Source organism: Pelecanus crispus, chromosome 1, assembly GCF_030463565.1.
Source record: "Pelecanus crispus isolate bPelCri1 chromosome 1, bPelCri1.pri, whole genome shotgun sequence".
Taxonomy (NCBI): Eukaryota; Metazoa; Chordata; class Aves; order Pelecaniformes; family Pelecanidae; genus Pelecanus; species Pelecanus crispus.
In genome coordinates this window covers 55012106-55027817 of record NC_134643.1, presented here as the reverse complement: position 1 = coordinate 55027817, position 15712 = coordinate 55012106, and the positions used below count along the sequence as shown (strand labels likewise).

Here is a 15712-nt window from a genome sequence, read left to right as displayed (position 1 = left end):
AGATCTTGTTACATCCTTACAACAAATCATATACCTATCCCTCATGCCCATCTGTCCATAGAGCAGGCAGGTAGCAACACACAGAGATCATCTCCAACTCTCTCTTCAGTAACTCAAAATGCAGTCCAAAGCAGCTTTCTAAATATATTAACTCTGCCTGCACTGCCTGAGCCCTGTAGCACTTTCAGAAAAATACACTGGCCTCTATTTTGACAGACATCTAATTGCTAAGCTTCACTCCATGCTGGTATTAAACTTATCTTTATCTGAACCAGTGAAAGCGTGTGCACACGTGCAAGCTAAGGGGAGGAGGAAGGAAGGAATTTAATTTACATGTATGTTTGTATATTGTACCTTCTCTCTTTGCTGGAGGATGCAGGATACCACAGCTGTCATGCAGAGCAGAATCTGTAGAATTTCAGGCATGTACTGATGGATCAGATGTCCCATGTTTTTCAACACAACTTCGAGACCGTTGAAGAGGCTATGCTGGCGCCCAAGAGGCAGGACTTTAGCTAAATCCAGCTCTGACATACTTCGAAGAACTGCAGTCTGGCAAGGCCCTGCGATAGGCAAAGGGACAGCAACTTATCTAGAGAAGCACCGTGAAGATACCCACTACCGAAAATAATTTTCAATGAAAAACAGTATAATCTGGCCCTAAATTACAGTTCCTCACATCCAGCTTTTTAAATAAGGACAGCTCCAGGTCTCCATCCCCTGTGACACCCAGATGTCTCCCACTGCTACAGTATCAGAGCACTTTACAACCTCTGTTTATTGCCATCATACTCAGGCTAGCCTACGATACCAGTGATTGCTCATTCCTGGCCTGCTACAGCTTATTTGCACGGCTGTGGCAAGTCATTCAGTTTTTCTTGACCTTGGACCTGTAAAACAGAGCAATCATGCGTTGTAAGGAAAAGCTCAGGGGAATCCCAGTCCTTATCAAAAGTTTACTTTCACCCTTTCATCCTTCCAAGGCACTGTTAAGAGACAAACTGAAGCACATAACACTACTAGGCGTATTTATCCTCCCACATCTCTACAAGTCAGGAAGCACCATACCCCCAGGTTCTACTGCCTGTACCTACCATTACTGTATTGCTTCACAGCTTCAAAGAGCAGATCCAAGAACATCCGTATCTCTTCTGGCAGTGAGCCGGCAAGAAATCGCAGAACGATCGACATGCGAGTGCCCGCTGAAGACTTGCCCTGTGTTTTGCTCCCTGTTTTGTTTCTCATTCTGCCATAAAGAATTCTTCAAGAGCCAAAAAGAGGTTGCATTAGCTTTCGGCAAGCCATCTGTTTTCTAGCCTGTCATTCTGCAGGAGAAACTCCATTTAAAAAAACTCTCTAGTGAGAACAAGCTGAGTGGAAGTCCCCCCTTTGGGGTCTCCACTGAATTACTACACATTGCCCAAAAACATCCCCGTGAAAGATCAGCTTCTGCTACCACAATGGAAGCTTTGCTGGAGACTTCAGGTATAAAACTAGAATGCCCCCAGCTAGCTTGAGGGCAGCTACTGCTGAAGCAGCAACCTGCACGATAACTTGCATCACTGTATCTTAATAAAAAGTGGCAATACTCAGTGAACTGAAACATTCTCACAGTTCTCTGTAAGCCTTAGAAGAAACAGTATTTACCAAAATGCTGTTTTTAAAGTAAACACTATTTGCATAAGACATTACATAAACGTGTTAATGAGGAAACCATACAAAACATCACAAACTAAGTTGTCAAACTGTACCATTAACCACAGGTTTATCTCAACTGTTTAAAATGAGAAGCAGCAGCGTTACATCTCTGCTCATGGTACTTTGACACAAAACTTTTAAACCCGCACTTCATGACACACCTCATAAGAACAGGGATGAGATCTGGTCGATGCTCCATTTTTACTACTGCAGTCTCCTCAGAAATACTGAAATGGACTATTTCTTCTTTAAAACTCTTGTCCTCCAGTAGCCTTTGCAAGTTCTCCCTGAGAGTAATAAACATTATCTGAGGGCAGGTAGGGGTCATAAAAATAAACAGACACATACACACACATGCATCTATATCTAATTACCTACCTATCTAATCTATGCTGTATATAAAATACTAAGGTTTTATACGGAACTACGTTCCCACCCTTTTATCAAAAAATATTTTAAAAGCCAGCACGTCCAAGCTAATTATGTAGGAAAGTACCTCCTGGACATGTTCTGAAGAGATTACTACAGTTTTATGCTGTCACTTTCTCTGGGTGGTTATAAATCATCAGTACAAAAGACCTCTTTGAAAATGGTGCAACTACTAAGCACACACTATTCTGGGACAGAATGAAAGTGCTGCCATTTTCATGTAAACAAGAGAGACACTAACCAACCTCAAGTCCTTATTTCCTGTTTTAGATAGGAAATATACAGCTGGCTAAAACTAAAATTTATACATATGTCTTCAACAAATACAGGAAAGGCTCTTTCTTTGAGGCAACTGACCCCAAGCAGGATTCTGATATCACAGCAGGCTCATGCACTGATGCTAAAATAATATAAAAGCTTTTACCTGTATGGCAGTAGATGAGGATGCTTGTATGTCATTATACAGTCAAGAGCTATTCTCTGTACATTCTGGTCTTGATGGGATAGTAACTGCAAATGACAAAAGAAAGAAAATTAGTCACTTTCTGGAAGATAGAAGTGCTTACTGAAAATCATGAAACAACCCAAAGGCTCCAACCTCAAGCAGGTTTTGGTCTAACTTATCAAAATGGAAACAGAATGTATGTGTTGCCAGTATAAAACCAAGATACAAATACACAACTGTCACTCATAAAAAGTGGACATGGTTGCTGGTAGTTCATATATACTTCCCCCCCACCATCTACATGGGACAGTTAAAATATCTGGTTTTTCATAATTGTCTTTTGGCCCACTGTCAGCTTGTGTTTTCAACTTCCAAAACCAGTTACCAACTGTGTATCTGGGAAGACTGGATTAAAAAGCAGACTACCCAAATCATCCCAAGACATCTGTATTTCTTTCCTGTGACAAACACAAAATGCTCATAAGACTTGATACACAAAGTCTCACTGATATTTGCCCTCTCTTGAAGATGACTCCTCATAACCTAGGCACTAAGAAATACAGATCATTTCCCCAGGCGGCATCCTTATCAGTTCTTCAGTCTCCTACCAAACAGCACAGAACCATCAAAGGTCACTTTGCCATGATGGCCCTATGCCAGACAGATGCACCAGTCATGACAACACATATGCTAAGACACAGAAATGGCAAACAGTAAGTGCTGAAGTAATCTCTTGACTGAAACAGAACGGATGTTCATTAGAGACTCTCAAATTTAGGGACTAATGAATTTGGAGACTCCCGTGCCAGGTACCAGGTGAAACCCAGGGAGCTAACAGGTTTGTACCACTTAATACAGTTCTACAGCCCACTGACCACAGCCTCAGAGAACACAAATTGGGAACAGCTAGAGCAAACCCCACTGATCTGAACAAATCCACAAATCAGGAACCAACAAAACTCAATAGCATTAATAAAATACCCTTTTAAGGAGTGTAAGATAAAGACTTAGAATCTCTCTTCAGTGTCATATTTTGACAATTCCTTCAGGGAAATCCCTCAAAAAGGAATCTTATCAAACTGAATATTCTTCAAGAAGAAATTCTATTTTTTTTTTCTTTCTTTGATGCAAAATGATCTGTTGTTCACACTGACCATACTCTTTGTAGATACAACACTGCAGGACAAGGATAAATCTTGGGTCTTTCCCAAGCTTTGGATTCAAAATCCTCTTCCAGACCCTGCTGTGCAAGTGGAACAGACTCCCTCTACAGCCATTCCCCCATCTTGCCAAAGACTACTACTTGTCTGCGGCCAGACCTGTTTGCATGAGCCACTCCTGGCAAACTAAGCCAGGTAGTTCAAGCAGGTCTTTGCTAAAGAGGCTCATTTCAAGTGAAGCCTGCTAGGAAGCCCTGTCAAGGACAGCTCCTTTTTTTAGCTATCATGGCTGGGTTCAGAAAACAACAGGTTTCTGCAGTCTCGGACACTGCATTCAAATAAGAATGAGTTCATTTATTAGCACTAATTCTAAAAGCCAGCAAATAGCATCACCTGGGTATATAATGCATTCAACTTCTGTTCCAGATACAATGCACGAGGATTCGAGAATTTAGAGAAAACTTGTAAATGGGCTATTAGTTGCCTGTAAAACAAAACAAAACAGATGAATTATTTTTTAAAATGTCTAGAAGAGATGATCCTGTGTTATCATAAACAAATGGGGAACTTTTATTAAAACTGAGTAACAAGAAAGAAAAAAAAACAACACAAGAGGATCCCAAGTCCTCCATTTCAGAGACACAGCAAGAAGTATCCTGTTCCCTCTCCTAAGCACCTCCTTCCAGATGTCACTTCATGACACAGAGAAGGCCATTTCCTCAGTGCACTAGATGGGATCAGCTTTTGATGAGAAAGGAATACAAACAGTCAGGATGTGGCTTACTTCTCTCTGCCAGACCAGCCTGGAACACCAAACAGGTGAATTAACCTCTTTATTTATTTACTTGCCCTTAACTGGTGCCCATTTTGCTCCTACCAACATGAAGGGCTGCATTTAGCCACCGACCGTGCTGGACTTATGCCAGGCTGCAAGCACAGATGGGAGTCAGTTCCTCTAGAAGCAGCTGTGTCACCCCACATCTGCCCCACCTCCGCTTTGTGGGAGGGGAGAGAGGTGACCAGGATAAGGAAGGTGTGAGGTCTCCTCTACCATATGCACTGTGGGGCTGGCAGAGGCTGTCCTCATCCAGCTGCTCCCCCTGGTAGTTTATACTAAACTCTCCAGACACTCAGCTAGGTCACCCTCTTCCATGGCTTGGCTCAACCAAAGGACGAGTATGATGCCTTCTGGCAACCCCATGCCAAGCTTGGGGCAGGCATGGGTCCTCCCGCTGCCTTGGCCAGACCTTGCAGGCTGCAGGGTGCAGCCCCACAAGAGCTCTCACACCACAGCACAGGCCTGACTGCATGAACTGTCCCTGGCGAAGACAAAGGGAGGTCACTCCAGAACTCATTAACACATCTCCAGTAAATCTTTTATGCCTTTGTTACTGCTACCAGGAACTAATGTTTCCACTTAAGTACATGGACATTTTGAGATGGAGGTGGTGGTGGGGGGGGAATCTTGGACTGTCACTGTATTTTAATTGCTGCTAATTTACAGACACAAGCCAGAATCTGGGAACAAAATGAAACACCTATAAGACACCTGGGATTAAATGACAATTCAGGTTACATATCAAACGCTTGTCATGTTCCAACCTGCAAGGTGACATTTTGAAGTTCTCTGTCATTACATGGGCCATCCTTTGCAGAAAAAGTGGCAAAATACAAATCTTTGTGATGTATTTGTAATGGACATTTGACAGAGGTCATCAGGGTAAAAACACTCTGATTAGAGAAATTGTGGAGAATCATACAAAGAGTCACTTTCTCCATGTATTCAGCACTGAAAACAATGACATTACGACAGCATGTAGCTTCAGTCTAAGACACCACCAAATAAAAATCTTTGTCCCCAAGAAGAAGACTGGGACCAATATTTATAACAGGTAGGCAATGGCAGAATCCCATATTAAAATACCTAAATGAATAGTCTCATTTTTCAAAGTGTTTGGCAATGCCCATGGTTTTAAAAGACCAACAGATACACACAGAGAAGCCACGGGAATGCAGGTACAATGGCCTCCAAAAACTTCAGAATGGCTTCAGAATACCACATAATTTTTGCTTAAAGTAACACAAACCACAGACTGTCAGTAAGTAATGAGATAATGATAAAGCCTGGGCAGGGTCTTTGGATGTTTAGTACTGTGCAGGCAGAATTTCTGACTCTGAAGTGCTTACAATCCATTGAAAAATTATAAAGTGCAAGCAAAAGAAGAAAAAAGAATACATAGAAAAACACAGGTTTTCTCTCAACATGAGCTGCTGAATCTGCCTTTCCATGAAAGCACTAGCAAGGGAAAACTAAAAACACTTACTTAGCAGCAGCTCTTCTTGTTTTCTTTTTTGGTAGTCCTACAGTAATCGGTTCCCCTTCTGTCTTTTCGTCTTCCTCCTCCTCCTCCTCCATAGCAACATCATTCACCTCTTCACCAGGTATTTCTTTTGCTGCTACTGTACCACTAGTTTTCTTTCTAAGATCCTGAGATGGAGCCACTAATGAATCTGCTGGGTAGTACTCGTTTCTGTGTTTCAAAAAAAAAAAAAAGGAGGAAGGAATTAAGAAGTATAGCATTTTTCAGGGTTTCAGGGCAAGAACAACTAAAAACTCCACAATCCACCATTCTCATTATTAATGGCACTGTGTCTTGGGACACTATACAGCTAAAAATTCCCAAAGAAGCGTACTTCAGCAAGTATATGCTTCTTTGCCTACAAGTTGCAGAGATACAAGGCAGTGACCAAATACACTAAAGGACACTGGAGGTACTTGGTGGAGAGGAGAAAAGAGACATGAATCACTGAATTACTAGAGGTCTGTAAAGAGGTTAGGTGGAGGGCATGGGGGTTTGTGTTTGCTCGAGTGGGCAGATGAACAGTAAGTATGGCAGTGTGAGAGTAAGTGAGAAAACTAACCTGCTACAGTATGGTTCAATTTTTCCAGGAAGGCAAGCAAAACATAGCTTTTCTAATCATAGAAAAGGAGTATCAGAAACCCTCCCCTGCCATGAGACCACATCTACCCCATGTGCATCATACTATCTGATATGTGCACGCATGCAAGCACACCACTGCTCTCCCTCCAAGGGCAGGAAACTGAATCAGCTTCCAGCAAAACCAGTATTTTCCCACCTTAGGGGAAAATACTTTGGTCTTCTATGATTCCAAATTAAAATGTTATTTTCATTTTTAAAAAAAGAAACTTTATTTCCACTGAAATCACTCCCTAATAGAGTAACTAGGCTGTGACAGTGGCAAGTCAATAGATGACAGAGCAGCAGAAACGTATTGCCAGTTTCATTTCAGCCTGCTTCTTGTGTGATGTTTCTAACAGAATCCATATTTCAATCAAAAGGTTATCTTAACTAGAAACAGACATCTCATCAGCCATGCATTTGGGAAATAAAGTCTTTAATGGGATAGCCATAGACTTAAAGCTCAGCAACACATTGAAACTAATGTGTCCTCTCAACTGAAAAATTAATCTTACTTACCTAATAAATCTCAAAAGAAGTGGGGAAAGTTCCCTCGACCTAGGCTCCACTCTGTCTGGAAACTTATCCAGTGCTTTCCACAGTAGAAAACGGAAGTTTGTGTGGTCCAGCCGCTCGCTGCAATCTGTTCTAGTCCTCAGCTGCTCCAGGAAGACAGTCCCTACCTCTCCTTCTGGCATCTTGCCGCATTCTGTTTCAGCAATGCTTTCCTCAGGTTCATCTAGTTCATTTTGCAGCTCCATTTCTATAGAATAGATGAATAAATCTCTTCAGCTTACTTCTTCATTGCCAGTAGCAAGGTATCAGTCCCCCATTATGAAAGTAATACTTTTGGTGACATGTACCTGTTTAGACAACTGTATAGAACACTGACCTGAAAGACCCGCATTGCTTAGAAAGTATTCTAGGATGCCTTACAGCCCTGACGCATCTCAGTTAATCTCAGTTCTCTTGAATAATGGAGAAGTCCACAAATGGCTGCGTGCTCATGGCTCTATCGTGAAATCATAGATTGCACGCACCCACAGGTAAGCCTCAAGAGCACACTCAAGAAAGACACCATTTGCAGGAATGCCACTGAATCTATGGAGCAGAAAGATGGTCAGCCCCATTATATAGGTTTTGTCATTGTTCCTGATTAGTCTGAGCAGAGCCAGCCTTAAGCAGAGACGACTGCTGCATGGCTGCATGGCTTCCCACAACCTGCAACTCCCTCCTGTAATGCAGTGGCCTCTTCTATCTACTTCTTGGTGTTTAGGACAGAAGGAGACACAGTTTTCTCCCAAGTCTCTCCATTCCAGCACTGGACATGACACCGGTAGTCAAGAGCCCTGGTTCTGAATTCCCCTATCACACGTAAATTTGGGGCATATAAGAACACACTCACGTCATTCACAATTAGCTGGGTTACTGTCATAACAATGTTTAGGAGCTGTGACTTACCAGCATAGGTAGCAGCCCTCTCCAAATGTTCATACAAGACCTTCCAGAACTGTTTATTCGCCATTTCCTTTGCATGAGAACTAACAAAGTGTAAGACAGCATGAAATTAAAAAGGAAGAAAAAAGCCATTTCAAACCATGCGTCACTAGGCAAGTTAACAACTAATGGAATCGGAGGCTTTGATCACTGCTTTAATGTGGGTGTCCGAAGACAGGACATCTGCACGATACAGCTGTAGCACTTCCTTGCCTTTACTCATGGATCCCAAATGTCAACTGTTATTAAAACAATCTGGTTGTATCTCATGACTTCAGATGAACTCAAATTGAGTAAAAACGTTCTCAAGCTTTCTACTGACCTCTGAACCAAAGGAAGAATTAGCATGGACATATCTTTTGAAGAGCTGGTTTAATATTTTCTTATTAATTCACTAGTTTGAAGGGGAAAATCCCATCCATTTTAATCACACAACAGAGGGGAAAAACCAAGAAGATAAAGTCATGCTGAAAGCAGACACTGATTTCAGTATTTAGCTCAGCTGTCATCGTGGTAAGTCTTCCCTACTCTTTAGTAGGATTGAGAGGTTTTTCCAGTAAGGACAGAAAAGTCAGAGACAGGGAAACTGAGAGGGACTTCTTACTCCTTTAAGCATTTGTGAAACACTAATCAAATCCTGCTACCTTTGACTCAAAATTCTGATGCTATTTGACTAGATTCATTGCAAGTTCCCTTTAATAGTGAGAAAAATCAGAAACTAAGTTAAAAAGCGAGAGTCTACACAGGTTGCGACTTAGTTGGAAGATCACATTCTTTTCAGTAGCTTTCACATGAAGGTTCTCATGCACAGTTCTTTCCAAATCGGACATTTTTACCTCAGCTTTTGTTCACAGAACAATGGAAGGAATGTTCTGTGAGACAACCACAGATTGCAGCATCCAACCGCATATACTCACGTTATGAGTTCAATCACAGGATCCCAGAGAGGGCTGAAGTTAATATAAAGCATTCCTAGTAAATACCGAAGAGGCACCTAGAATGACATACAATACCATCTTGTTGAGATGTAAGAAACAATAGTTAAAGACCAACCAACCTCCTCTAACCTTTCTTCCTCTCAAAGACGAAACTTTGATCAAAAAAGTTCTCAGAAGTACTACAAGTAATGAAGCAAGTCACATACATCATCATTCCTTGTCTCATAGCTGCATGAGGAAATCTAGAGCCCATTTACCGTAAGCTGCACTGAGATCTAGTCACCATACCTACATACCATGAATGTGCAAAAACCAGTTCAGCACAGCAGATGATCCGAATTGCCTGCCTCCCGCTCGAACTTCAGGGCTACCATAGCAGCATTCAGGACCTCAGAACATGGCAAGTTTGCCCTGAGGAGTCTTCACTGCACTAGGCCTAGAAGCATGTCCTCTGGACTGACTCCTTGCTGACCTACACGCAGTAGGACTGACCTACAACCCTTCCTCACAGGAGCTTACAAGGTAAAAAAATTATACAGGTACAGCAATAGCCACAAAAATAATAAAAACCGCCTGCCACCAAATCCATGATCATTTAACTAGTAAAATTGTGCCCCTTCCAACATCTAGAAAGTGAGGTCCCCTTTAGCTCAGCAGCAGTGGAGATTCAACAGTCACATGCATACAAGATTTTCACCCTGCAGCAAGATCCAGAAGCTACACTCTCCAATGGCCAATGGGAGTCCTACCAACATTCAACCATGCTGAGGGTATGGCAAGGTCATGATTTTAGATTTACTCATGACTCACTTCCCCCTGGAATCATTTGCCTTCCTTTCCATGATACCAAAACCCGATTAATCTTCTTGTGGGCCATTTATCTGGGTACCACCTTTGTTCTACTAAATATTCAAGAGAACATAATAGTCCCAAGGACAATGGGAGCCGTGCTCCCTACTAACAAGTAAGTTTTCTAAAACCTAATCTGGGAGATAATTAATTTTTTGATAAACTCTTATTAAAAACTCTGCAATCCATGTGATGGAATAAGAATGTTCTCGTGGAATAAAGGAATGTGACAACTGCTTTTTGACAATAACTACTTACCTCCTGCAAAGATCCACTGGGTATTGCAGACTGCACTACATCACATCTTAGTTTCCTCAAATGGAGAAGTTTCTCTCTGTAATCATTCACTGTTGCTGGCACAAGTTCTGCTTGGAGCAATATGGCAAATACTGGCTGGAGCTCCCCTGTGCCATCACCCTGAACAAACAAGTGACGTGCATTTTGTTAAGAAAATACCTTTTCTTGTTGAAAGGTATTTCAACAAAACTACACAGAGTCCCAGCCATTCTGGATCACAGAACAAAGTCAAGGGATTTGCTCTGGTTTCCACTACTTAGGGATCAAAACTCACACATCTGAAAACATCAGGAGGCAGGGGGACAAAGAGAAAACAACTCGAATGTGAAAGCACAAAAGCAGAGGACAGCCTCTGCCAGACACATGCTTTGTTTCTGCAAACAGATTTGTTTCTCTGGGAAACAGATCACACACAACATCACACACAGATGGCTTTGAAATGTTAAATGAAAAGTTTTAGCCTACCTCAATCTGTGTAGAAGGTGGATTCTCAAAATGGTTTAGAATTCGAACAGTCAATAGCCGGACCTATCCAAAGGGGAAACATATGACAGAAGGATGCAGGAGGATGCAGGCTACGTACGCAGACACATACACACCTACACAGAGGTGAATGTTTTGCACAGGAGGCAGATTTCACTAGGTTCCTCCTAGACCTGAGAAACAGATGAGCTCCTGTAGTCTAGCAGGCAATTCGGAATTAATACATTAGGCTCCTGCGCTGCTTCACCTCTAGGGAAAAGGCAAGCCTCTCACGGCTAAAAGTTAACCTCTGCCAACTCATGCCCCACGGCAGCCTCTTAGAAAGGGACACAGTCCTAACCAGATACTATGGAAGTAATAGCTTCACACAGTCTCGTGTTTCTCCTTTCAGCCTTTGTCATTTAACTCAGTTTACTTAAATTACCTTGTTAAAATACAAATTATCTTGCACGTGCTCAAAAAAGAACATTACCTTGGAAATACCAGTGGAAATATTAGGATGCAACTTCTCAAACAAGTCCATTAGGTTCCCTTGGGAAAGGGGTTCCTGGCAGCCACACAATGCCAACCTCGTGTAATAGAGATCAGCCAACAGCAAGGCAGAGGGGTCTGAAGGGAAAGTGCTAAAACAACAGTGGTTTATTAGCATATAGAGAGCACTGCAACAATACAGATATTTGAAAATAAGGCAGTAGTGTCAAAAACAGTATTAAGAGAAAATTCTGCATTACTTCAGACTCTGCTGGCACCAGCAGGCCTGTGAAGTTAGACTTCCCCAGCACGCTTGCTTGCAGCCTCAAAGCCCAATTACCTATGACAGTCCAAGAGGCATGAGATCCCTCCTTTGTACTAATCAGTCCTGTCAAGCTGGGCTAGCAGGCTGGACCCCACCACACACAGCTGCAGAAAACAAATCTGCACAGGTCAGACAAGGGCTGCCGCTATTGCCCATGCATCCAGTGAGTGCTCAACTTCAACAGAGAAGAGATAATCCAGGCTTAGGTGAGACACCAGGAACCCTGTCTGCGCACAGGGAAACCTGCTTCTACTACCTAGCATCCCTTGCACCAAGTGCATTTCACACCCTCAGCCCAAAGCTGGCAGAAAAGCACTAGACTGAAACTTGCTGCCAAGACTTCCTGCTTGATCCAGGCAAGCTGTTTCATCTCCATCATGCCTCAGACATGGGCACCATGATTTCCTAACTGAACAGGATGTTTTGAAGCTCAAGCCACCAAAGACTTGGAGATGCTCCAGCCCAGCAGTGATGGGAGATGACAAGTTCAGCAGGATTTGCTGGAGAGAGATCAACAGTCTCCCTCAATGTCTCCAGCCACTCAGTTAGGTGTGCTAATTATAAGTAGAAGAGAGTTATAATAAATAAAATGGAGCATACAAAACCTCCTCCCATTGTGGAGCAAGCACACACATGAGTATGTAAGGACATGGTGGAATCCCAACACCGCCAACAGACTGCGGAAATTCAGGCTTTTGACACAACTCAGAATGTGTTGTTCCAATCTCTTTTATCATTATAATGTAACACAGTTACTAAGCGTATCGCTCCTAGGCAAAACTAGACCAACATACTTGACACCACTACCCTGCAGCTGTCTAAGAAAGCTTCAGTTTGCAGAGAAAATGTCACCGAACAGGCACTACATCTACCCGGTTCTCCAAACAAACAGTGCCTACAGCATTGCTACCTTACATAACCACAACACTGAAGCAACATGCTGGCGTAACAGAACAGGCAACACACAAAGAGGCATTTAACAAGCCCCTACATAAAGGAGAATCATGAAGGATCACAGAACAGGCAGAGTTTACTTACGTCACCAAGCTCTTGACACGCTCCACAGGTAACAAATGGAGTATTTCAGAAGACTCTGCCAAACTAAGAAGAGTACTTACAGCTTGGCAGGCCACAAACAGGCTTCCTGGAGCAGAGAGAGAACAAGAACAGCCTGTGTATTTACTCAGCTCTCAATGACTTGTGTTTGTATGGTGCTTGCCCATCCTGAAATGGTTGCAGGCACAGAAATAGGGTAACATATGGATCCCAGAACTGGCATGTGTATTTTCTAACCATTATCACAATCCACGAAGGAAATGCTCCTCTGGCTATCAAAGTAAGCATCTACTCCAGTAAGCCAGCATTGAAAGCTGTGAGCAGCTCCCAGTTTGCATCTGTTTCCATCACACACACATACACAGAGAGCAGAGATCTGGAGCTAAGCACTGTTGCAGGGGTCTCAGACAGCTCTGTGCTACAAATGGCACTCAGAAATGAAGAAATGCTGCTCAAATTGATATGACTGCAGCAAAATAGAAGCAAAAATACATGCTGATGCTACCACACAGGTGCCTATAAACTTTGGCAATGCACTACTGTATGAGATCTTCAAAGCTGTCCCATGTACCCTTGATTGGCTTAGAGCAGACTTGGTAGTGTAGGTTAATGGTTGGACTGGATGATCTTAAAGGTCTTTTCCAACCTAAACGATTCTATGATTCTATGTACTTAAAGACTGAACGTTTGTTAGTGAATGGAAGGTGGGTTTGCTGAGTATTGTTACAGCAATCACGTCTCCTTCCTAAACCTCTCAGCCTCCTTTAGGGATGGAAGGTTTCCCAGAAGCACAGGAGAGCCAAAGTCCTTCCAGGCAAGAAATGGGAAGGGCAGTTCCTTGCCCTGGGCACTCCTAAGTTAGCAAGTAGGTTGTTTAAAAAAAAAAAAAAAAAAAAATTCCACTTTCCACCTCTTCCCAAGTAGAAGAAAAACTGTTCCTAAACCAGGCAAGTTGAAGGAAGTTTTTAAAGGATGTAATTTTATTACATGCTGCCAGCTGCCATGGAAAAGAAGGTGAAGTGAGCATTTATTTCGCATTTATTCCTTTGAAAACATCCCTCTAAGGACTTACGGTTGCTTAATTCCCCAGGTGTGTGCCGAATCCTGCTCACCATTAACCTCCATAAGGAGCTCCTCAAAGAGAGGAGAAGAAACAGCAAGTAATGGCAGAATGAAGCTTTCTGCATCCATAGTGCAAGGGCACTGGTTCCCAAACAGTAATCTGCATACTATTTGGTAGTAGTATGTCTGTGCTGGACAAAGATAGCAGTTCTCACCTCACTGTAAACACACCTATATGATCAATAGGGCAAGCACTTCCATACAGGCAGTTACCCCCGAACAGCTGCCAGGGGTAACTTGTGTTGCTCTGTCTCAGTTAGCAAACCGGCTTCCCTACACTCCACAGCAACTGTAGAAAAACACCCAGTTTTGGGACTTGCACTTTGCCTCAGGCTACAAAGGCCAGGCAGGTCAAATAGGGACCACAGGGCTGGGGTATGCCTTGCACAGGCAGTGAGAGGAGACTTGAGTCCTAGTAGAAGGTGAAGGAATTGTAGAGATGATGGAGCTGGAAAGAATGCCAGAGGATGAAGGAAGTGTCCAGGAACGCTAGTTTGGGAGGAGGGTGAGGAAAATCAAGCAAAGAATATGGGATGGGGCAATAGGAGGCAGGAGTGCAGGACTGAGGTCGCATTTGTTTTTTCTTATGGGTAAAGGAAGAAATAGCAACGTGCCTCTTGCACACACACAGAGCTGGTGCAGAGCTGCTACTACTGCCACCAAAGATGAGACCCAAGAAAAGGAAGTTTGTGTATTCCTTCTTTAGGATAAGCACATTGCCACTAAAATAATCATGACAGCATGCAAACCCTGCAAACAGGATAGAAGATAGGGCTAAATCAAAAAAGACCATGCTTGACAAAGACTAGAGAAAAAACAGCAACGGAGCAAACTGGTGGATACATTTAGGAATGTTAATAAAGGGATTATAAAGGGAAAGGACCAGACTCTAGACAAGCCCTTTCAAACCAAGGAACAATGAACACTGAACCTGGGGCATTCCAATACTTGCTTATATTTGGCACAAGGCCAAATACCTGCAATTCCCCCTGAGTAACAACTGCCCTGCCCAATGAAAACTAAGTTAAAACATTTTTTTCTGGCCAGAGAGGAAGAAGAAAACCAGTGACCACCCATGCCTGGAGGAAAGATGCAGCATTTCAGAACTGGCATTGTCACTTAGGTCAGAGATGGTAATGTCCCAAACTTTGCACTACAGGTTTAGAATAGTCTAATCGGAGCTTGTGAGTCAATAGTCTCTCCTTCACTTGACTGCTTCAGCCTGGATCTGGTTTAGATTGATTTCCATCCTCTTTTTTCTCACTTTCTTCTTTTCCTTCCCAGTTACCTCTGTCCTCCACGTTGCAGAACATCTGCCACCCCATTATTGTTATCAAGAGCAATGCAGAATCATTTTCTGGAGGGTGTTTCTCCCCAAGCTTTGCTTTTCTAGTTTTACTTGAGCTGGTCAATAAATTGGGATACAATGCTACTGCTATTCATTTTCATGCTTTGTGTCATCAGAAAAAATGCTCTGTATTTTTTTTATATATCAACAAAAAGCAAATAAACAGGAAATAACGGTAACTGACCTTTGCAGAGGCTTCCTTTGTCAATGGCTGTGAAGAGAGAGTCTATAAACCTTGTCACATGGGGAAGAATGTTTTCTTTGTCCATTGGTCTGTCCAAAATAAATAAGAAGAATTTTATCTCTATCTTACACTGACACCTACACATATATGAAAGCTTTCTTTCACATCTATCTTGTATTAAACTACAGATAGCTCACCCCAAGTTTGAAACCAGCAGCAAACCATTTTTGCTATTTCTGGTTCACAATTTAAGTTGTAGCATTCATCACACCTTCTTTCCAAATATTCCTTCCATATAAGGACATCATAGTTATTGAAAAAAACCACTGTCTAGAGAGGACAGCGCTTAAAACACAGAAACGGAAACATGTCAAGAACATCTCTATGTGCTAGAGTACTAAACTTAGGGAGCAGGCAATCAAGAAACTG

The 15712-nt window shown here is 42.5% G+C and overlaps 1 protein-coding gene across 1 annotated transcript in view; it reads right to left on the bottom strand.

Annotated features, from left to right (window-relative positions):
* The window catches only part of UTP20 (UTP20 small subunit processome component), a 65470-nt gene that overhangs the window by 37931 nt on the left and 11827 nt on the right, over positions 1 to 15712 (bottom strand). Inside the window, exons 14-27 of the mRNA XM_075727911.1 lie at positions 15284 to 15372; positions 12612 to 12717; positions 11250 to 11400; positions 10760 to 10822; positions 10256 to 10414; positions 9128 to 9204; positions 8175 to 8254; positions 7233 to 7476; positions 6057 to 6263; positions 4126 to 4216; positions 2552 to 2637; positions 1860 to 1985; positions 1095 to 1261; positions 355 to 563 (exon numbers count right to left, since the gene is read on the bottom strand). Coding sequence (XP_075584026.1) covers positions 355 to 563; positions 1095 to 1261; positions 1860 to 1985; positions 2552 to 2637; positions 4126 to 4216; positions 6057 to 6263; positions 7233 to 7476; positions 8175 to 8254; positions 9128 to 9204; positions 10256 to 10414; positions 10760 to 10822; positions 11250 to 11400; positions 12612 to 12717; positions 15284 to 15372 — 1855 coding nt within the window. The remainder of the gene's footprint in view (positions 1 to 354; positions 564 to 1094; positions 1262 to 1859; positions 1986 to 2551; positions 2638 to 4125; positions 4217 to 6056; positions 6264 to 7232; positions 7477 to 8174; positions 8255 to 9127; positions 9205 to 10255; positions 10415 to 10759; positions 10823 to 11249; positions 11401 to 12611; positions 12718 to 15283; positions 15373 to 15712) is intronic.